The sequence below is a fragment of the Oryzias latipes genome, chromosome 16, assembly GCF_053564925.1.
Source record: "Oryzias latipes strain Hd-rR chromosome 16, Olatipes_Hd-rR_3.1".
In the NCBI taxonomy this organism is placed as follows: Eukaryota; Metazoa; Chordata; class Actinopteri; order Beloniformes; family Adrianichthyidae; genus Oryzias; species Oryzias latipes.
Genome location: NC_136252.1, coordinates 20,651,151 through 20,674,025, shown reverse-complemented (window position 1 = coordinate 20,674,025; position 22,875 = coordinate 20,651,151). Strand labels below are relative to the sequence as shown.

The 22,875-nt window shown below is 42.3% G+C and overlaps 1 protein-coding gene across 3 annotated transcripts; it reads right to left on the bottom strand.

Annotated features, from left to right (window-relative positions):
* Positions 1 to 273: 273 nt before the first annotated feature.
* nr4a3 (nuclear receptor subfamily 4, group A, member 3) lies at positions 274 to 18,025 on the bottom strand. 3 transcript variants are annotated; one of them, XM_023964172.2, is made up of 9 exons: positions 17,599 to 18,017; positions 14,934 to 15,092; positions 14,277 to 14,358; positions 10,972 to 11,804; positions 7,133 to 7,262; positions 6,534 to 6,697; positions 6,243 to 6,442; positions 3,853 to 4,031; positions 274 to 2,082 (listed from the first exon to the last, which is right to left on the bottom strand). In XM_023964172.2, the coding sequence occupies exons 3-9, from the start codon at positions 14,338 to 14,340 to the stop codon at positions 1,814 to 1,816; spliced, it is 1,839 nt and encodes a 612-aa protein (XP_023819940.1). In that variant the 5' UTR covers positions 14,341 to 14,358; positions 14,934 to 15,092; positions 17,599 to 18,017; the 3' UTR covers positions 274 to 1,813. The 3 variants fall into 3 exon arrangements, with proteins under 3 accessions (XP_023819940.1, XP_023819941.1, XP_078788745.1); XM_023964173.2 differs by lacking the exon at positions 14,277 to 14,358 and having other exon boundaries at positions 17,599 to 18,025; XM_078932619.1 differs by lacking the exons at positions 14,277 to 14,358; positions 17,599 to 18,017 and adding an exon at positions 15,655 to 15,851.
* Between the last annotated feature and the right edge of the window lie 4,850 nt (positions 18,026 to 22,875).

Below are 22,875 nucleotides of genomic sequence, written 5' to 3'. Positions count from 1 at the left end.
AGGCTGATCTGGAGCCCATGCTAACATGAAGCTCTGCTTTCCTCCCGTTTCCTCCTGCTCCTTACCCTCCTAATCCCCCTCTACTCCACGCGAGAGCCTGAGGGTTCCTCAGGGGAGAGGCCAGGCCTTTTACCTGTCAAGAGGCTTTTGTCGCTGACGAGACACACCAGGATGCATTCTGCACAACATTCCTTCACCTAAAGAAAATCTGTCCGTTTTTGGGGGTGTTTTGTGTGTGTTTTTAAGGAATCAAAACACAAGGGCTTCGTAGGGTCAGAATAATCAGAACTAGTTTATGATTTCAAAGTGCTGAACAGAAAATCCAGTGAACAAAAGAGAGAGAAAATAAACAGGAAACTCCAACAGAGGAGGGACATTGAAAAAACAGCCTTTTTTTTCTCATTTCTCTTTTTTTCAAAAAACAAACAAAAAAACAAATACACAACTCGTACCACAATATTTGAAAAAGCTAAAAACACTTCAAAATATTAGTTTTGAATATATATATTTATATATTTATATTATATTTATATCTATAGACTTTGCGTTTTTCATTTTCAAACGGCTGCTGTGAGGGTGTGAGTGGGTGGTGGAGGCCGAGGGAGATCCCCATAGTTCTGCAGTTTGAGACACACAAACATGGGCCAGGCTGTTCAGAAACGCTTTTAGCAACCCCATAACAGCTTCTGCACCATGCACATGTTCCTGACTTTTCAAAATGTACACAAATACACTATGTCCTCCACTGTTTCACACAGTCTCCACAATAGAAATGTTAAGAAAAAAAAAAACATACATGTGGAATGTTTCACCCCATGAGCGAGCAGCTGTCTGTCGAGCACCCTTGTCTTCGTGACTCCCCATCATCGTCCTGGTGAGTATAGAGGGTGTGTGTCTACGCCTCGTGCCCTTCTTGAGTGTAAGTGCCTTAAAAGCCGATCATGTTCATCCGTCCACGATCTCTCTTGACCAGTGATTTCAAAAATCTAGAAACACATGGCGGAGCAAGTTCCAGTCTGGGTGACTCAGTCATCAATTGTTAGTGCACAGTTTCGCTTCTGCTGTGTAAAGCTGGCTGGGGAAGGCATCTCTTCAGTTCAGCTACTGGCAGCACAGGTCAAGTCTTTGTATTAAAATAATTTAGAGTTTGAAAACAGAACTTTTCCTCCTCCGTCTCTCACTATTACGAGACAGCACTTAAAATTGCACTTGTAATTAGGAGCCCACATCTACAGAAACCTTTAGGATGATGAAATATCTGCATCTGCGCTGACATGTTTCCTCTGTTATTTTGTCATCTGGCTAAAACAAAGAAAAAAAAAAACATTCTTCATTTCAGCAGGAGGTAATCTGGATGTCATTGTGAAATCACCAGTTCAGAAAATATGTCACCTCACCTTTGATTCAAAAAAAGAGGCAGAAAGAAAAAGCCAGGCAAAAACAGAGATAAACAGTACTAATGATTGATTTTTTTTCTTTTCTGTTTTTGTAGAGTGAGCTGCCACCCAAATAAAGAGAGGCAGTAAAATTTCTTTTTTGCAGTGCTCCATCTGCATCTTAGCATTGTCTCTCAAGTGACAAAAAACATGAGGATTAAAAAAAAAGTGGTAAAGCATTTGCGTAATAGTCTTTTATACAGGTGAAGAGCATTCTGTTGGCTGTTCGTTTTCTGTTAAAAGAGCTCTCACACGGAGCTCATTCGGCTGGCTCCTGCTGCTCCACATCAGAGAGTTTGTTTCTCATCTGGGCACATGGAGGGGTAAGGCCTGACCAGGCAGTGACATAAGTACTCTTCTGCGTTCAGCCTGGTCTGTCAGTAGGGCAGAGTGTCCAGAAACCTGTCAATCAAAGGTGGAGGTGGTACCAGGTCCTCCAGCTTTAGGTAAAAAATTCGTTGAAGGCCTTGGGTCCTCTGTGAACGGAGCTCTGCCCTCAAACCCAGAACACGACTCAGTGGAGGCACGGCCTTTGACGACGAGGAGGACGAGGACGGGCTGGAGCCCAGGTGGTCTCTGAGACAACAAATGACTTTATTCTGTAGCTCCTCGACCCGCTTTGGTTCTTTCAGACCGGGAACTTGTTCTGTGGACCAAAATGAAAACAGACAGAGACGTTAGAAGAATGATTCATTAGAATTAAGTCAGAGAAAAACAAAACACACGCACATACACATACATCAGAGCTCATTCAGTTGAAAGAACATTAGCTACATCTTGTTTTATATTGAATTCCACCTCATTAGCCTGTATGGCTCATGTTCTTAACAGGCCTTAACCTGCCTCATTCACTACAGATCAATACACAGTGTAACCTAATAAGCCTCCTGCACTGTGTGTATGGGCACATACACTAACACGCAACACATACATTAAAACACACATTTTATGAAAATATTATCCTCACACACTGCATAGTAAGACTTTAAAAAATAAATAAAAATAAGTGCAAAAAATTGTCCCTGTGTGTTAACATTTTAAGACACTAATAGAAACAAAAGTGCTCAACAATTAGCTGATTATTTGGCCTTGTGAGCAGCTAAATTGAATTACGAACACACAGACCCACTGCTGCCCATAGCAACTCCAGTGGCACTCGTTCCAGACTTAATGTGACGCTAACTCATTCTGTGGAGAACATGGTGTCCACCCCCCACACACAGACACACACACCCACGCACACACGCACACACACACACACACACACACACATGCACACACACACACACACACACACACACACACACACACACACACACACACACACACACACACACACACACACAGTATATTCCAGTGTACATAGAAGCTGGTCTGAGCTGCAGGGAGGCCACCACTACCACCAGTCTCACTTTGAGGTATCCATTATCTGAAGCTTATTTATTGTTTGTTTATGAGACTCTTTTGTTTTGCAGTGTGAGCCGCTGCAGAGGCACTCCAGCCGTCCTTTCACTGCACCTTTCAGAGCTCTCACACTTTTGCCTCTCTGCCTTTCTTCCTGCTCTCCCTATCCCTTCTTTCTCTATGTGTGCAAGCTCCTGGGGGGGAGATCGATGAGGGCCTTTCTGCACAGGCCACTCTGAAGCGGTCGATTGCCTGGTGGCTCTGGTGCCTCAGCTGTGGATGTGCTCTGCGTGCTTTGCCGAGGTGGCAGAGCGCCACTGAGAACGCCGCAGACGCCATTCCAGAGCCGTGCACCACAGTGGACTGGTCGATCGGCCACAGAGTTAAGTGCTCCCCCAGAGAGCGAGGATGGGGTTGGAGGCTCAGACGGAAAAAAAAGGAGGAGGTGGTGGGGGCAGGGCGAGGTGCAGAATATATAAGGAGGGACAACTTTGGCATTAATGCACAGAGTCTGACCCTTCTGTAAAGAAGGAGATGTTAAACCTCAATCTGTTCTCTGGGATGCACTGAAAATGTCTTTTCACCAACAACTGGATTGTTGTCTCTTCTGCTGCATCTCTGATGTGTGTCCATGGAGAAAGCTTCCATTTTTACCCATAAACACAGATTAAGCGCCAGGTGTATGGCAGGTGCAGCAGGTGCTTCTGGATATCGGGTTCTTGTTTCAGGCAGAGATGTGTGGCAAAACGCGTGCACAAGTGTGTCTTTGGCGTATGTGTGACGTTAGTGGATGTATCCACCTGATCTCTGTCACACTGAATCAGCCAGTAAAGCCCCTCAGCAAATGGAAAAAGTTAAGACAGCGTTTATTTTTGCATCAAAATATTTTTGCAAAAAGTAGTTTCTGTGACTGACACAGAGGGGAGGCACAGGTGGGGATCTTTTTTGACTGAGGAGGATTCTTTCACTTTTGCTCTCTCCTGCATGAGATTTTTTTGTTTCCTGTTCTCACCAGTGAGCAGTACGAGGGCGGCCAGGCAGGCGAAGGCTGAAGCGTCCAGGTTTAGGCTCTGGAGGTGGTTGGAGAAGTCACGGATGGAGTCCAACCACTCTCCGAATCCACGAAGGCACTGGAACCTATGCAGCACCAAGCCATTACAAAGCACTAACTTGTCCTCTGATAGCATGGACCTGAAAAAGAAAGAGCAAAGGAAAAGGAGACTTGTTAAACCCTCCATTCTAATGAAACGATGTGTTTTCCCTCATGTATTGTAAATATAGCTTGAGATACTGGGGCAAGGAAACAATTACAATTAAAACAATGTGGAAAACCTGGCAGTATGCAAACACACAAAATTGGGACACACATCAAACACTGGCATGTGGGTGATTAAAGTTGTGTTTTCCAAATTACAGCATTTTAAAACATTCTTGTGTTTCCTTGAGGCTGGGTGGGGTGAAGGGTTAGGGCAGAGGGCTGCTTCATGTGTGTATTGTGAGCACATTTGCAGATAGGTGAAGTCTTATGGGTTTAATATGACCAAGCTGTGGTGTGCTGTGGAAACACAAAGCTTTAATGAGGAAATGAAAAGGTTTTTCAGATGTATTTAAGCAACACTTACTCACGAGACACAATATCCCACAATTTAGCTAAGAAAGACAGGAAAGGAGTTTGAGGGGTCGTTTAGGAAAAGATTAAAAATAAAGAGGCAACTGAGAGAGATGGGAGGATGTATGGAGGAAAATAGATGCAGTGAGAAAATAAAGGAAGAAAGGAATCAGGGAAAGGTGAGTAGCCCTCTGACTGCACTTTGTGGTTTGAAGAAGTGAAGACAAAATACAAACATTTTCTTGGATTCAAAGATGTAAGACACATCCACAAATCAAATTTGAAAAAAAAAAACTAAATATTAAAAAATGTTTACACATTGCCAATGATAACTTGTGTGTTTACTGGTGATTGAACAGGATGCACTTGGATTTGCAACAAAAACAAGGATTAAAAATCTAAATATTTCACTTCTTTTCCTGTAAATCGATGAAACAAACAAACAGTAAAAACAACCCATGAATTAAGCGACACTATTTGTCCAGGTAAGAAATTACCAAACATATATAGTAAGTCACATTTGGTTTCAAACACTCTCCAGTCCTTGTCCAACAGCATCACAAGGTCAGAACCATGCTGACGCTCCGGCAGACGCACATGCATTCAAACACAAGCACAGCTGGGTGTCTGCCACGCATTCCTCTTACCCCTGACTACACTGTCGCCACGGTAATCAACCAATAACCACAGAAACCGTTTGGTAACAGGGTGCTTACAGCAATGCTGGTCCAGAAGAGGGAAGTAAATTTACTCTACTCACACTGAGCACACATTCAATGGCCACACCCATGCATGGGGTCTGCAAGGCATTTTGGTTCAACACAGGGTCAAAGCGTGGCGGCATCAGTGATATGATGGGAGTCAGGGCCGCATCCTTTTTCGGGCAATCAGACAGGGCTCCATCTGTGTGTTTTTTTCTCTTTGCTGTGGAGGTTTTGTGCGAGCGAGTGTTTGATGGAGGCTCCTGAGTCCACTGCTTAGCATGAGCCAGAGTCCCATCCCGCCCTCCTGCTGGGGCTGTGATGCCACCAAGAATCCTCTACCCACCCCGCACCTGGACCTACGCTGAGAGATTTCTACATCGCCAGTGAGTCAGCGTGCCTAAGTGCTGGACTGTGTTGGTCTTCTGCTCTATACAACAGCGCAGACAATAAGACGAGCTCGTAGCACAATGCTCCCCCTGCCATAAATTTAACCAGCCACATGCCTTCCAAAAGCAGGCTGGTAACCCTGGGTAAATTGGAGGCAGAAACAGGCCAGGACCATCTTAAAGGCACCACAGGTACTTGAGCAGGACACACACAGGATACACAAAGCAAATTAAGTCACTTTCTTTTCATGTCATTAATCCATTTAGCTGAACAGATTAGGTATTTCTGTCTGTAACAGCCCGTTTAGTCCTTCAGCTGACTGGTGTTTGCATGGAATTGATCCTGTCAATTCACAGCTCACAATGTTTGCCCAGTTTTAGCCTGCAGAGCACACACTGAGCTCTCTGTGCGTCAGATATCAGATGGAACTTTGTGGGTGTAGCTGCTGTCAGTGCAGCAGACTCCATTCATAATTTGGTTCATATGGCAATTACTCAGCTCCACTCCACCTACTCTGGACATACGCCAACACAGAAGCACATAGCTTCGCCAGTACATTCACACACCATAATGTAACAGTAGAGGGTATTAAATGACTGCTGTTCCTAACATTAGGAACAAGTAAATATTTAAGAGGGCAATATAAAAGAGTGGAAACTCTGATCTTGTGGGGAACAGCGTCAAACTCTTTCTTTTTGTTACCTGTGAGCTAACCGTAGGACAAACAGCTCCAGGAAGGCGGAGTCTATGAGGAGGTTCTGATCATCACGTTGAAGGTCGGAAAAGCCGGGCAGGCGCTCAGCCCAGCACCGTGTGGTCTCCATTGAGATGGTGAGCAGCCTGTAGAACAAATGGATGTGCTCTGCGTCTGACGAGGCGGATGGAGGGTCAGCAGCACTGAACTGCGAGGATGGAAAAAAATTAAAAGAAGAATTTATCAACACTTTTTATTCAGTAAGAGTGTGATTGTGTGAAAAGGTTGTGACATGATACCTGGCTGTAGTCAAGGTCTCGTGGTGTGCAGTGGGAATACGCCCTGAGCAGAGCGGACAGCAGGCTCAGGGGTGGCGATGGGGGAGGCGCTTCTGTCTGCAGGGGGCTTTTTGGTTTGGAAGGTAGACGTCCTCGTCGTCCCTTCAAGCTATCAGTACGCACAACTGTTAAGTGGAGAAAAAAGCATAAAATAGGCAACAGAGTTCAGATTATTCTGAATTCGTGCAGAGAAATGTTCAGTTTTCCATTGACTGGATCAATGTTGCATCTCCACAGGAACTTTCCAACATTCCCATCAATCAACTCAGGAACCAGCAAACCAGCAGATGGCAGTGGAGCAGCTTTACTGTGTCAGGAGAGATTTACTGGGTTTGTCTACATATATGAGCTGTAGTGGGTTTGGATATTACAAAAGGTGTGAGATAAGTGAAGCGCATCAGGGAAAAGATGGCAACGTGAGCAACATGGAGATCCTTTACATCAGTAAAACAAGTGCTGAGCAGAACACCAGTGTGCCTGGTGAGGTAATGCAAGTCTTTGTTCAGCAAAACTTCCAAAACTGATGCAGTGATGGCATGCTGCACTGTGGGAATGCTCACCTTCCTTCACCATGCCCACACTCAGGCACTTCTGAAAGCGGCAGTACTGGCAGCGGTTGCGTCTCCTCTTGTCCACAGGACAGTTTTTACTGGCAAGGCACACATACTTGGCGTTTTTCTGCACGGTGCGCTGGAGAAACAAGACACAGGCAAAGAGATAATCAGCCTCCAAACACAATCAACACCTAATATGTGATTTGTTTAATTCAATTTCTCCCCCAATCAAGGAGTGAAAGTAGAAGCTCGCAGGTCAGATTTTAATTACGTGCTGAGAGGGGACGGTGACATCAGTATAATTAGATGAAATTAATTTTCCAACAAGGCTCGCCTGCAGGAGGGACAATTTTATTAGCGCTAGAACTGTCAATAGGGGACGGTGAGCGTAAAGTGTGCCGTGCCTGATCCCGTGAGACTGGAGGCGTGTGGGGGGAGAGGCGGCAGGCGCAAGAGCTGCGTGATCAGATCCTTTGTGAAGCTGCCGGGTCAGCCCGTGGCACCTCGGGGGCCTCGCGCATCATGCCTCCCTCAATGGGCCCCGCGGGAACAGTTTTCTCCTCTGCTGGCTCGCGCGATTATTACTGACGTTATTAAAATGAAATCAGAAACTGGCCATGTGGGGTCGAATGAACTCAAAACAATGCTTAGTGGAATGATGAAGGATGCCTTTACAGGCGCGCTCGAGACTGCAAATGCAAATATGACTGCTGAATTGGAGTTTATTGACTTGTCTTATACATAAAGTTGTACTTAAAGAGTAGTATAGGGAAATAAAAACCCCATCACCTCTAAATGCATGTCACAGATCAGAAGATTCACTTGAAAAAAGTTAAAACCTACTCCAAGCAAACAAATATTTTTAGATCAAATCGTCGTTTGTTGTTGAACTTGAATGATAATCCCTCTCATCTTAAGTCGTTTAGCCGTTTGTCACATATGCAACACACTCTTTATGGAGGTCATTTACGCATTGCCACTTACAATCATAAAACAATGTGCGCTTTCGAGGCTGATCTCTACAGTTTATAACTCGAGTAAAATAAGAACAAACTATGAAAGTTCCTCGGTTTCCCCTTTATCTGTTTTAACGACATCAAAAACAACATAAATCCAATTAGGAACCTCCCTTGCGCCATACATGCGCGCGCCCCCGAGAGACCAAACATTCCATATGCTCCGGAGTGAGTGAGACTCTGGCGCGTAATGGGCGCCGGTGCCGGGTGAGAGTGGTTGCCATGGCACTGCCGATTGTCTTAAACATCTTCCTGTCATCACTTCGATGACCAGTAACCAGCACGTGAGGGAAAAATACTTATGGTCAATAATAAAAGATAAACAAGTTGGTTTGAGAACTAGAAGACGAATAATAAACAAAAAGTGGATCATTTTTTAAGTTTGCTGCAGATATGAAAAAAAAATCTTCCAGTGACTCGAGTCCAAAGACCCACCATTCTTATTTTTCTTTAAATATTAAAGGAACTTGTGTTTTTTCTTGCACTGCGTTTGAAGTTGTGTTTGTTTGTGTGTTCAAGTGGTTAATAGGTAGAATTAACCACTTGGCTGTTTGAGGCTAAATTTCTTTCTATCCAATGAATCCAGTTTATTTAAACTCGGACTTCCAAGAAAAGCCTGAGTTCTCATTGATCTATTAAGGTTTGGATAAATTGAACTCTTGTGAGTGAGCGCCCCTGTCTCCTTCTGTCTCGGCTGACTGTATCCGGCACCCTGTGTGTGCGCACGTGCGCGTGTGTGACTTTTGCTGCCTTTGCTTCTCTGCTGGACAAGACTGATGCTGGAGGGGAGTTACTGCATTACTGCACACACACAGACGCACAAAAGTTAAGGGTGTTACGCGCATGCGTAAACAGAACTTTTTAAAAGTTGTTTAGCGTTATTCACCCTAAAAAGTTTCAGTTTGTTAACAATTTAGATTTATAATGTAAGCATGCGTGCAGATAGCAAACTGCTGGATAGAAAATGTAACAATTTCCACTTAGTTAAAAGGACTTTTTAACCACCCAACTGCAAAAATCGAGTCTGTCTTTCCAAATAGGCGTAATAAAAACACCTGGCTTTGTTTGCAGAAAAAATATGAAAATCTAGAGTCGAATATATAGCAAATATTTTTAAATGAATAATCTATTACTTAAATGTCAACTGCTTGCACCCCCATTTTTGCATTTCCCAACAGTACTTTAAGTTTTTCAGCCACAATGCTAAAACTAACATGCTTTAAAGAGATGGAAATTTCAAACTGAATGAATTGACCATTAGTTTTTGGTTGATAAAAACACAACAAATAGCCTTTTGGCTTGTTGAGTGTTTGCATAAAATCCCCAAATAATTAAAATTATCTTTTTGTTTTGAACATAACATGCCTCATCCAAACAGTTGAGGCAGTTGTTGCTTATTTTAAAAATTCAAATTCTGGTGGATTCACGTTGTAAATGGAAACCAGTGAATAGCAATTTTAGCACACAATAATCAAAACAGGAAGTAGTGCTCGGTTAAGAGCTAAAATCTTTTTGCAGGAAAATGTGGTTTAAATTACATTAATGAAATAACAATAACACTGCGCTTCTACTGTGGTTTAATGTGTAATGCGTATTCATTGACAATTAAACATAATCTGGAAGGTATTTTTATGGGACAGTAAACTCATTAGGATAATGGATGTGACTGAGAATATATATGTTAAAAAAACAAGCGTGTGCTTCAGCCTGCTTTTACAGCGAAAAACAGAAAAAATTGGGTACATATATGCTTTTCTTCGGGTGTGGTTGAGTGCATATTGAGTATGTGGTTGCATGTGCAGTGTGTGTAAAGGAAGCACAACGAGGCAGGCTTTCTGCTGCTGGGAACTGCAGACAGCCTGCAGCCCTGCTGCCACCCGACACATCCTTCATTAATTACTAAATAAAAACAAATCGTGAAACTAATTGAAACAAAGGATAATTCATTTCCACCTACCGGAGGCATTATTCAATTACATCCCTGTCTGTGCTCTCTGTCTTGCTGCCTCTTAATTTTTGCTTTCTCCTCAGCAACCAATAGAAAATCTAACAAGTGGGCTGGAATATGTTATAATTTAGAAAAAAAATACTTTGCTGTTATTCAGTGCAGGTTCCAAGTAATTTTCAGAGGCTGTTTCCGTAAAAGTCAAAATGTATGGATACAAATTTACATATTAAAGTTTGTTGTAGTTTTATTTTTTGCATGGTAAGAAAATAAAAGTCAGGCTAAAATCTGGCCCTTGATGATGTTCAGCTTTGTGGTGAGTACAAGTGCTTGTGTTATAATATGGGATGTGCGAGGCAGACCTGAGGGATGTTCAAATGAATCAGTTTACAATCCGCATTTCAAACTGACTCATATCAGCATTGCTATTATGTCAGTGAGTTGTGGTCAATTTTGAGGCCACTGATTCACTTCAGACTAGCTTGTAGGGCAAATGAATGTTTCTAGGAGGAGTTTTTTTTTACTACTCACCCACTCTACTATTCTGTCTCACAACAAAGCTTAGCCCACTGGGTTGAACAGATGCGACTGCTGTGGGTGTGTTGTGCTTTCACTATCGCACTAAAGACTGCTCTGAAAATACATAGAGAGGTGGTGAGTGGGAGCAGTACGCAAATCATAAAAATCGGTCTCATAGCAAATGCGTCAATCAGTTTGGAGCAAAAACTGAGGTTATATATTCGACCCAGACTGCCTCAAAAATGTGGTTTTAGTTAAAGATTTGAAAAAAGGTACGTCAATCACCTTGACTTCTTTCCTTTACATTTTTTGTACAAAATGTAAAATGATAAATGTTAGCTTTGACATAAGTGTGGAGTTTTTACCTTAAAGAAGCCCTTGCAGCCCTCACATGTGCGCACGCCGTAGTGCTGGCAGGCTGCGTTGTCTCCACACACTGCACAGGTTCCCTCTCCTTGGGGACCACGAGGCGGCGGTGAGGGCAGGCTGTCCCCTAGCAAAGGGCCGCATGGTCCCAAAGCCAGTGAGCGGAAGGCGAGGCTGTTGCCCCCAGCCCCGCGGTGTAGCTGGTACATGGGTTGGTCCAGAGGTGGACCGTGAGGATGAGACACCGATGATGATGATGATGAGGAAGATGAGGAGGTTCGAACCAGTCCCCCTCCCAGGTTGTCATAGCCTCCAATGTTCCCGCTGTGAGGCGGCGAGTGCTGGTAGAAGTGTGGGAAGCGAGGGGACTTGAGGGGCCCGGTTTCCAGGCCTGAGCCTAGGGAGTGAGGGTGTGACTGAGGGACCATGGATGTCTCCTCCCAAAGGAAAGATGTGCTGGGCTGTGGAGGCAGAGATGGGGTGGTGGGGGTGGAAGGAGGGGATTGTTTAAAGTACATGGAAGAGGAGGACATGACTTCCAGTGGTGGAGCAGTTGGATAGCTCTCCTCCTCCTTTTTGATGATGGGCCTGTGTGGGGGCATCTGGTAAAGGCAGGAAGATTTGGGCTCATAACTCCCCTCCACAAAGACATTGAAGCTGGGCAGTGAAGTGGTGGCAGCGGCTGAGATCTCGCTTCCACTCAAGTCCAACTTGGTGTAGTCAGGGGTCATAAGGTCAGAACCGTAGCTGTCACCCTGGTAACTGAAGGACTGGCCAGTGTACGCTGAGCCTGGAGGGGCGGGCCCATACTGAGCCTGCACACAGGGCATGTCTGCCGGGGAGACAGAACACGGGGAGAGGTTAGGTCTGCATGGCAAGAGGAGCCACGGGCTTCATGACTTTTCAGATTGTTAGTACAGGAGTAGCTTACAGGAACATTCATTAGCAGACAATTAATCTTACATTCAGTTTTGTTACATTCATATTAAAAATGAGGCAGGGCTTCTGGGGGACAGATGTTGCTACTGTAAATCTACAGGGAAAAGGCAGACTATATTAGATGCATGCACACATTGGAAGTGCTATAAAGGGCCAGCAATCAACAATGACTAATTTCTGCTCAGCTCTATTGGAACAGGCGGTTTTTCAGCTCTTAAAGTGATGATTTTTTTAAATGATAAAGACAATGTCCAATAAATGTGAAAAAATCTTCCTATAGACTGATATTTTGCTTGAGCATTTCTCGCACTTGCTTTGGGTAAGAATAGCAGCACTATAGGGAGTGCACACACTAACACACACAAGCAGGATCTCAAACATTGCTGATTCACTCACAGTTAGTTTGGTGAGAGAAGATGCAGCTGATGAGAGAAGGAACAAATCCACTGCAAATGTGTGTGCGTGTGTGTGCACGAGCGTGTGGGTGAAGGCGCTCTGGTTAGTCAGATGGCAAAGCAGATGTGAAATAATAATGAAAACCCGTGGCGGTGTTGGATGCTATACTGTACAAAAGCAAGAAAAAAAGGCGGATATGGACGCAGATATATTCAGTGTCTTGAGTTTAATCTCTGATTTAATTATAACTCATGTCATAGGAGAAGGCACCACCTCTTTGAACTGCGCGCGCAGAGCAGCCTTTACGGTCCGATAATACCAAGCCTCTTATGTAATTCTCAACACCTGCGTTAGTGCGCTTCTGAGTGCACGCGTGTGTGCGCAGGCGGCCAGGAGCGCCGGAGCGGCCGTGGGCTTTTGTGATGTTTGCTCGGCGCTCCTGCGCAGAGAAAAGTCAACACGCGGCTGCGTCCATTGACGCTCTGCATGCGCGCGTAACGCCATAACCTCCACGCGTAATGTTTGTCTAGTCAAATGCTGGACCTGTCGTTCCTGCTTTTAGCGACATCACACATACCTCCACCCAAGCAGGACTCCCCATCCACCCCTCCCGTGCAGGAACGCTCAAGGAAATAGCCCTTCAGTTGTATTATTCGACGCTTCAATAAGTTGAGCAAAAATAAAAGTTCTGCAACATGATGAAATCTGCAATTTTTCCTCAAAAAACAACTGGGAATTTAGGAAAGTTTAAATGCCTATTTTAACTTTAAAAGATATAAATGTCCTTCATGTGCAACTTAAAAGTCGAATTTATGAGGCTGCGAAAAAAAATGGTACCTGGCAAGATATATATATATATATATATATATATATATATATATATATATATATATATATATATATATATATATATATATATATACATACATAACTTCTTCTTGTTATATTTACATTAATTAAAATAAATTATACTTAATTTAAGATTGTGATTAAAAAAAGACTTATAGTGATGAATCTATCAAGAAGTCGTGCGTAAAACCGCGCTTTTCCTGCATTCTTTTCAGAAATGCACGTCTGTCTTCACTCAATGACACACAATAGGCGGCCTAGGTCAACAGGAGCAGCCATTCACGAGTCTGCTTTACGACTCAATGACAATACTAGACAGACAGTTTTTTTGTAATTAAGGATATGAGTCAAGCTTTCGGCCTACGTCTGCTTGACGTCATCGCGTTTTTTCTACCCCTCTGCTTCTTCCAGGAGTGACCATCTCTTTAACCCATGTGTTAAAATACACATGTAACCTGAGGGCGTCAGAGGGACCTTTTAAAAAGAACAAAACTAAACTGACTTGACTATATAGAGAAAGAGGTAAAATAGGCAAGAGGGCAGTGATGAACTATGTGGCTGAATGCAGTGCTGTGTCAGTAGGTCAAACCCTAGATCAGTGGGCATTAGTGTGACTGTGTTTTCCCACACACTGCACCTGCCACATTCTAACAGCTCACAGCCTCCAGCTGGTGAAGCAGGGCTGAACATGATTTTTTTTTTGTGCAGACGTTTAAGAATAGATGAAAATCTTTTGTGGTTTGTCCGATTATTGGAGCTTACAACATGACTGAATGATTTTAACTGTGTTAATGTGTAACTTTTTTGTGATTGTTGTGGTAATATTTGTTGCCCCTCAAGGACCTAGTGTCAAGTCTTACCATCTTAAGCTTCTGTCAGCCCTTACTCAGCACACTCAGTTACCATCACACATTACCTTAAACAGAAACGCACATGTAGTTCAAGGTTTGCCAATGCATATCACCAAAAGAAGTAAAACCCTCTTGACTCCAACACCACCATCGGATTGCCCTTTTCACTCTTGCATGCATGTGTGAGTGTGTGCCAGGTAGTGGACAGATAACCCAAGCAGAGTCAGACAAAAGTGAGCAGCATGAGGCGAAGGGAAACAGTTTCTAACCTCGAGGTGTGCATTTCAACTGGACAAACTGCAGCTGTTCCAATAACTGAGCGCGCTTGTTCATTGTCAGAATGCCATAGATCTAACAGATGAAAACATGAAGGTGCAGGTTTGAATACAGCAGCCGTGTCACACAAGATGACTTCAAATCAGCTGGCCTCACACACAATGTAAAAAAACACACATACACAAATGCAGTTATACACAATGAGAGATTTTTATGTTTTTGGATGTTTCATTTAGTACACAACACAACAATGATTGAAAAACATGTTTATGGATATGCAGAAAAACAAAGACAAACAGATCATGATTTATCTGTTTTTTTGTGTCTCTTTCCTTATTTAGTGGCTTTATCAACCTTTGGCTGCAGCTTTTGCCAGCAAAGATGCCCTCCCCTCCAAACACACTCACACTCAAAGGAAAATAAATGAAGAAACGTTCACTTTCCTTTTATTGTTTCTGAATTTTTAGTGAAGGAAAGAATTAGCTAATTTGTGCTGGTTTGCAGTTCTATAGAACGCAACATTTATGACTTTCCAGGTCTGTTTTAAGCAGCAAAGAAAATAAAAGAAAAGAAAGAAAGAAAAGAAGGAAAAAAGCAAGCAAGAAAGAAAAAGAAATGAAAGTGAAAACCATCTCAGTGGTTTGCTTTACCTGGTGAAAGTGCCTCGCGCTGAATGGTGCTGGGTGTCCGGGGTTTAGGGGTGACGTGGCTGCGGCCGGGACGTTGAACCTGGAGCGCAAAGGGCTCGGCGGGATTCGCAGAGGAAGGATCCGATCGCTCCGAGCTCGGCTTGGCGCGCTCTTCCGAACCTGAGTATCAAAGCGGGATGTCTCGGTTAAAGATTGAGTGGCACCCCTCGACACTGCGACACAGAAGGATGGCTGATGGTTTATGAGTTTTCAGAAACCAGTCTTTGCGGGTTAAACAGCATTTTCAAAAGTGACAATGTGGTAAGATTTGAACAAACGAAGAGGAGTCAGATTTACCTGAAGTGACCCTGTTTTTTTTCAAGAAAAAAGGAGGGGGAGAAATTACCCAAAATTAAAGGTTTTTTTGCTGAAAAGATGCAGAGGATGCAAGATGCTGCGCACCTCAAAGGAGACTATTGTACATATGCAAACCTAAAAGAATAGAAGTTCGATTCAAACATTCAAGCCTAACACAATATTTGACATTAAGGATCAGAATGAATCCGAGCTACAAAGAAAATATTAAGAACCACAACTGAGGACTATTCATTTCAAAACTTACACTTACGTGGGCGAAAGGTTTCATTGCAACATAAAAAATGTGTCCAGTTATTGTTGTCATTTTAGTGTGCTCCTCAAAAGAGACCTTTTTGAAATGAAAATGTAAAACAAATCCACACACCTTTAAAAGTTCCAACTTTTTAAAATGCGGTTTGAGCGCTTGGAGATTTGATTATCCAGCTTGTGATTGCCACTGCACTGCCCTGCGTAAGACTCATCCAGAGGAACAGAAAATTAAAAAATAAATAGAAGTATTGGAGAGTTGGACCAGAAACCTCACCAACGGACCCCCGTGCGCCGTGCGCCTGCAGCTCTCCCTCTGCCACAGAGGAGAGCGCGGCGGATGGTGGATTTCAAGGCCCAGAGCGCCCCCTTTCTGTCAAACTCTCCCATTAACGACGGAGCTCCCCAGCAGACACTCGGTGGCACGGCAAATTTGGGATCTAGCTTTGGCTCCCGGTGTTACTTCCACAACAGCTTTTTTGAAAACCAACATTTCTCACAACTACAGCAAGTTTTACGCGTCTGCCGTACCTTTGCGTAAACTAATCAGACTCTTCCACCCCCCCCCCCCCCCCTTTTTTTTTTTTTTTACCAAACTCTCAAGTTACAGGCGCTTCTGAGAGAAAACACTGGAGTGCAGAGAGCTCCCTTGGTGGTTCCCTGTTCAGGATAAGGCTTTTGTACAAGTTCAATACCCGAAGGAGTTTCTCAAATATGCAGGCTCAAACCAAAACCACAGACTTCAGGTAAAACAATGATGCTGTTTCACATTTATTTGATTAGAGTTGATGTGGAACAATTAAGTCATTATTCAATTCTGTCTGGAGCCATTTAAAAGAGAAAAAAAAAGATGCTTAAAAAGAAGTTAGTTACTGGGAATTATCAACATTCTTTCATTTTAGACAACACACCAATTGGATTTATCGTGCGCAAAGGTCACTACAATCTTCACTTCTGAAAACGGTTTGATACATTTCAAAAAACTAATGTATTCTTGTGAAAAGGGAGACTTTTAAAGAGTGTTTACAAACGTATCACAGTTTACTTTCCTCCCTGAGCAAGTCGACCTAGGGGGCTTTGGCCCTACGCGCACCGGTAACCAGGAGAACGACGTGAGCGCGGGAAAGCATGCGCCCCGGAGCGCCGGTAGGCCCCGGTAGCCCCTCACACCAATAACCCCGGACAGCGCAAGGCTCTTAGCAAACAGAGACAGAGAAAGGAGAAGGACCAGTGAAATAAATGAGTACTGTAAATCAGCTCGGAGAGGGACGCTGTCACCAGTGTCCATATTCGTGCGTAAAAAGTAAAAAAAACATCTCATCATCTGGAGGTTCTGTCATGGAGCATTCAAAACCATGGCTTGTTTGAGTTTGGGCATTAGAAGTTTGACGTGGTTTTTGTTGGAATTGTTTTCCTAGAGATTAGAGGGAGGGGAAGCCGCGTCCTCACGGAGTCAGAAGATAGTTGAACTGCACGGTGCTTGACAACCTGAAGATTTACTCAATTCAAATTAAAAAGAAAAAGGAAAACGTCGAGGAAGGAATTGTGAATCTTCTTGTCAAGATTAGGCACTGCTGATTTATATGCTGCTGCTTAAACAGATCTAAAGGCGCACTTCATGACAACTTATGGGAAAAATTGTCACCCCAACATCATGTTCCTTAAATCACTTATCACAGAAAGAATAAAGATCTTGTAAAAACTTATAAAATGAAATGAGACATGCTCTCCTGGCTCCTTTCACCAGTCAGATCGTTTGTGCGTCTGGCTCCACACTTTATTGTGCGAGGCATCTCATTTCCATGACAACCAGAAAGGATATGATACCTTCTCGGCGCAAATTAAATTCTAATTCGGCTTCATTTGGGAGCAGGACACACAAAGACATCCGCTGCCGCACGCGAACTCAGTAGCTTCACATCAACAGGTTTAAAACCTGCATTCTACACTAAACGCGGTTTGTTCCCAGCGACACACAACAAGTGAGAGGGTCGGTTCTGTCTAAGTCGTCCGTCTGACGGCTTCAAACATCCCTCGATTCATTCATTCGCAGTTGACTTACTGGTTTGCTGTAGCGGTTCCGTCTTTACATGTGGTAAGAACCTTGCGTGAAGTATCCCCTTCCCATCCAGAAAAGCCGCGCAGAGTTGAAATAATGAGAAGAAAAATGTCTCAAAATGCTCTTGTAGTTATTTAAAAGGCATCGGAAAAACGTAAAAAAAGTTGTGGGATCTTCTTCTGACTTTTCTTACAGCGTTAAAAGAAAAAAGAATACAAAAAATTCAAAACAGAACAATCAAATCAAACTCCGTGGATGAGGAGTGCGTCCGTTCCCGTGAGCTGACAGCGTCAGCCTGATGAGTGCTTGTTAAAGTGTGTGGAGTTGTAACGCGGTTTGTTTATGTGCGCCGTCTGAAGGGAGAAAGTCAAATAGTGCATTTATGTGGATCTGCGTCCACATAGATGCTTGGTATGCGCTACGTCAATCTGACGCCATGGGAGAGGTGACGTCACTCAAAGTAGAGCTCCCTCTCTCGTACAGTACGAGACACATAAGCCCTGAGCGCCTGTGCCAGAGAGGAGTGGAGAGCGGATCAGCCGGGGGCAGCGACAGACGGGGTTGGTTTGATGGTTGCAGGACAACAGGCTCAGGAGGGGAATCCTCCAACCAAGTTGGCTCAACAATGTTTATGATTTTATTATACACGTTGATTACACTTTTTTCATGATTTGTGAAAGGTTGACAGACACATATTTATTTTCAGTAAAAAATTTAGAAAAAAGGTTCCATTACTAGAGGCAGAAATGGTGAGATCATGGGTGTAAACAGGAACCAGGGCACATGTACTTGCCCTCTAAGATGAAAAAAACACAATACTGAACGTTACACCACAAACCACTGTGGTGAATTTCTTGTTCTTTTCATGTTTCCTTTGTGTCCATTTTCAACTCTGTGACTCGGTTAAAAGTAAATAATCTGACACCCATTGATAGTTGAAGTGGGTTTCTGTATCATAAGATGATTTGTTTTCTGTTCATATTATATATATTATTATATTTTTGATACATTGGTATTGATCATGGATCACATATTTTGTTTACATGTTATATTATATTACATTACATTACTGACTTTTTTCACTTCACATATTCGTTCATGAGCTTTTTTATGTTTTTTAAAAGCACAAATTAAACTGACTCCCAACTATTTAAAGGCCTTTTAAAAGCCCTTTCCTTTAAATTTCTTGGGATCAAATTAAAATCTCATATTGGGATATATTTGTAGTTTCTTTTGAAAAGTAACCATAGTTTCATGTCTTTTGGTTATCTGTCCCCATAGAAAATGTATTTTGTTAAGTAAAAGTGACAAAAGATTTTTTGCATGTACTTCAAAGCCACTTTTCTTTTTGTACAACTTTGAGATGAAGACGCACTTTTTGTGAAAGACAAAACAACCCATGCAGGCTCATCTTTCATGGTGAATGTAGAAACTCTAATCAATGTTACGTGACTTCTTCTTCAATGTAAACCAAACAAAATCCATAAGGAAGGGCCAAGAATTGACTTCAAAGGTTTTTTTTTTTTTTTTTTTTTACTCGAGGCTACCAGCACAATCACTGTCTTTTTATTTGAATGTTGAGAAGTGTCATAATGAATCTTGAAAAGCTTTCTAGTAAAAATCCTGTGGTTGTTCCCTTTGATTCCCAGAACTCAAAAGCCAGCAAGTATAGATCTTCCAAACTGATTTAGAAGCTTAAGGCCGTCATCAATGCAGCACACTCCTTAACAAGCATATCCCAATAAATGCATTCCTCTGAATAACAACATTTTAACACTATTTTTATTCATGGAACTAAAAGTGACAAAGAATTCTAATATATAATTTTTTCTCATGACCACATATATTTTTGTCACAAAAAAAAAAAACACCCAGTAAGCTTCATTGCCTTTTATTTTTCTATAAAAACATACTTTTCAAAGACAAATCTTACAAAACATACTTACAATGCAGAATCTTTTCAAGAAAAACATACATTTGTAGACAGATCTGCCAGAGACAGACATTGGGGTTATCTATCTATGTTTATACAAACTTTTACATTTTGTTTTACAGATAATCCTTGTAAATAAAACGAAGTATATTCAACCTTGAAAAACACCATTAGAAAGTAGTACTGAAAAACATGCAGCAACAATATTGTTTGTAGCAGTGTATACTTGCACAGGTACTGGGACCAGCTTCCTTTTTATTTCCTTATAAATAAATAAAGAAATACATTAAGCAAATCTATTGCAGCCACACATTATGTTTATCATTAGAAAACACATAGAACCACATTAGAAATCTAAAAGTTTTGAATTTTTTTAAATGTACTTTAATTTTATTTTTTTTCTTTAAGTAATTCATTTCAACCCAAAACAAGAATGTTAAAATATATATTTTTTAATAAAAAGTTGGGTCTTTACTCATTTTAAACAAGTGCCTTGTTTAAGCGTGCCCAGCAAACTCAAAATTAAAAAGCTTCTCGGCAGTCTGAAAACAGTAACCCACAACCACCAATCACGAGAAGCGCACATTTCAGTCAACGTCCTGGTTCCGACCAATGAGAAGCCTCAGGGGGCGGGACGGAGCCTTGACGCACTGAGGCTCGTGATTGACGCAAGCTTTGTTTCTAATTTTAGCAGCTGGCCGGCGGACGCAGGGTGAGATACCAGAGAGTCCATTCATGACTTTTTTTTTAGCGCCGCGATTGTGATCCAGCCAAGCCAAATATAGTCGTAGACAGGTATTTTTAGCCGTAAAGCGTGTCCCCGTTTTTCATTTAGCCAAGTGCTAAACAGGATTCCGATTAAGAAAAAAATAAAAAGCACGGCTCTGAATCGCCCCATGAGTGTTAACATACCATTGACCAGGATAGTCTTACTGTCAGCTGATTGCTGTCATACCCGGAGAGAAATGAGCTGTCACCGCCACAGACTCCCCCTCTCAGGGGAGAGACCGTAGATCCCCGGGTAAACCTCCGCCGGCTCGTCAGACGGACTCAATTGGTTTGTGAACGTGAGGAGTTGAGCCTCTTTAGCAGACTCGAGTCTTCCTGCGGGCTGAAGCAGATGAGTTGAAAGCCATAAGAGAAGGAGTGATTGGCGATCTGCCCAGTGGTGTTCTCCTAAATGCATCTTTATAGTTTAACTTCTGCTCATTTTGGATGGAAATGCACTTTTCTCGTTTTTGTTTATTTATTTAAAGAACATTTATGGGAATTTTATTATAAGATATTAAAATGAACTTATGAAAATGTTTTTTATTTTATATTTTAGATTGCAGTCTTAATCCAGACTTAAAAAGACACAATATATAATAATTACTATATCAATTAAAAAGAAAAGTCCTACTTTCAAAGACTTATTTAAAAGAAAACATGAACTGGAAACAATTTTTTCACAAGGATGTAGTGCTAATGCAGTTTTATTAGGAAAACCCAAGAGAAATCCCACATTTCCTTAGAAAAAAGTTTGTGCACGTTCACTTAAGCAGACTCTGACCTGGATTCTTCAGCTGTTTCAGGCTACATGAAGGTGCAGTTTAAAGGCAAATCTGGAAGACGTTCAGCATTCCTAGGTTGCTTTCTTTTTTTTGTGACGCGGACACAGTGACATAAGTAATGTAGTTGTAAACAGCAGTCATTCCTGTTGTGCCACAGTTAGCTGCTGGGTGTGCAGATCACATGCCATCACGCGTCACACATCCAGAGGCACATGCACCTATAATTTCTGCCCAGACTTCACCTCCTAATTCACATTTGTCCCAGAATCCAGCCAGAAATACAATCTTTGACTTTGTGCTGTTTTGCTGCTCGTCACGATTGGCTGATGTGCACCTGTAGACTCCTTCCCATCCGATCAGTTCTCTGATGTGGTTTCCCTCTGCCTCTCGTGCTGTTTTATCTGTAAAATCTCTGGCAAATTCTAAATTGACCTAATTTCATGTGCATGGTTTTCAGAGCAGAACATATCCTATAGGCACAGATCACAAGATTATCTTCATGTCTTGTGCTGCTCTCTCTGTTGTCAGTTTTCAAGTTATGTGAAAGGGGGCAGGAAGCGGGGTCATTTCCTACAATGCATTTTTAATGGATCACTTATTGGTTTTACAAAGGGGATTAAATGATCTTTTTTTTAAAGGAAGTTTGAATAACCATACATCTAAAGCACTAATCTATGCACATGCTTTTATAACTTATTTGTCTTTTAATTTATTTTTTGAGGATGTTTCATATCTGCAGGGCTCCTCCTGGCCCATCAGCACGTCAGCAGCTCCGGCTGTGACCTCACCTCTGTGACGTGTAATCCAGATTAACCTGGTCTCCTATTCTGCCAGGCATGGAAGTGATTATAGATTATGACCATGTCCCTTTAATAGAATTTGATGTGTGGGTAATAATCTGCGTCCACCAGTGCTGGATGTCAGGTGACTCACAGTCACACTCATACAAACAGCTACTTATTTTGTCACTTTAGAGGACGCTGCATTTGATTTGCATTCATTCTCTGAAGACTCTGGCTCTTCTAAAGTAAAATGTCCTCGACCTCCAAGTTGAACTGCGGCCAAGTTTGAAGTTGCAAAAAAAACAACGTGGACTCATTAGCTGTTGAGGTTGGCGTTGCCCTTGCAGGGTAAACACAATTAGATTTAGATCACATTTGTTGTTTTTATGTGTGTTGAACTGATTCTTCCTCATTAGTTTGACATTTAGATGAGGAGTTAAAAAAGGAACTCTAACTCAAAAATTTTTAGTGGAAAAAAAAGCAATTTTCTGCAGTAAAATGAAAAGTGCGAGTGAAAAGTGCACTGATTTCGAAGGTTTTTCTAATTGCACTATGGATTAAAAGACTGGTTCTGTATATTCCAACTAATGAAAAAATGCTGACATAAGTAACTGCAAATCAAAATATACTCATCTTTTGTAAAGTTTCTTAGCTTCTTTCCTCAGCTTGTATCTTCACACTTACTCTAATCTGTTGCACAGCTGTATGCCCATCTCCACCTCATTTTCCCTGTAAATGCATCCACCTGACAGTCTCTGTGGAATGGTTTGGTGTTGGCTTGTTTGAAGTTGTTTTTTTTTTGCATGAAACATGCTGCCTTACATGGCTCTTGTATGTAGCATTGACTGGTATCACAGAGCTCCTGGTGCATATAGTGAACTTTTGCCTTATCACAAAACACAAGTAAAAAGTGATCGTGTCAGTTTGAATGAGCTCTCTATGTGTGCAGCCAATGCACCAAGACTGGGCTCTCTGGTGACACTGGAGAAAGAGGAAGTAGAGAAACAGTGGA

What these genes read in the sequence shown, in the direction of transcription:
- nr4a3 (XM_023964172.2), bottom strand. Translation starts at nt 14,340, where the DNA reads ATGAACAAGCGCGCTCAGTTATTGGAACAGCTGCAGTTTGTCCAGTTG. An exon ending in GCTGCAAGGGCTTCTTTAAG is followed by an intron (nt 7,263 to 10,971) that starts GTAAAAACTCCA and finishes TTGTTTCTCCAG; the next exon opens with CGCACCGTGCAGAAAAACGC. An exon ending in GTCCTACGGTTAGCTCACAG is followed by an intron (nt 4,032 to 6,242) that starts GTAACAAAAAGA and finishes TTTCTTTTTCAG; the next exon opens with GTCCATGCTATCAGAGGACA.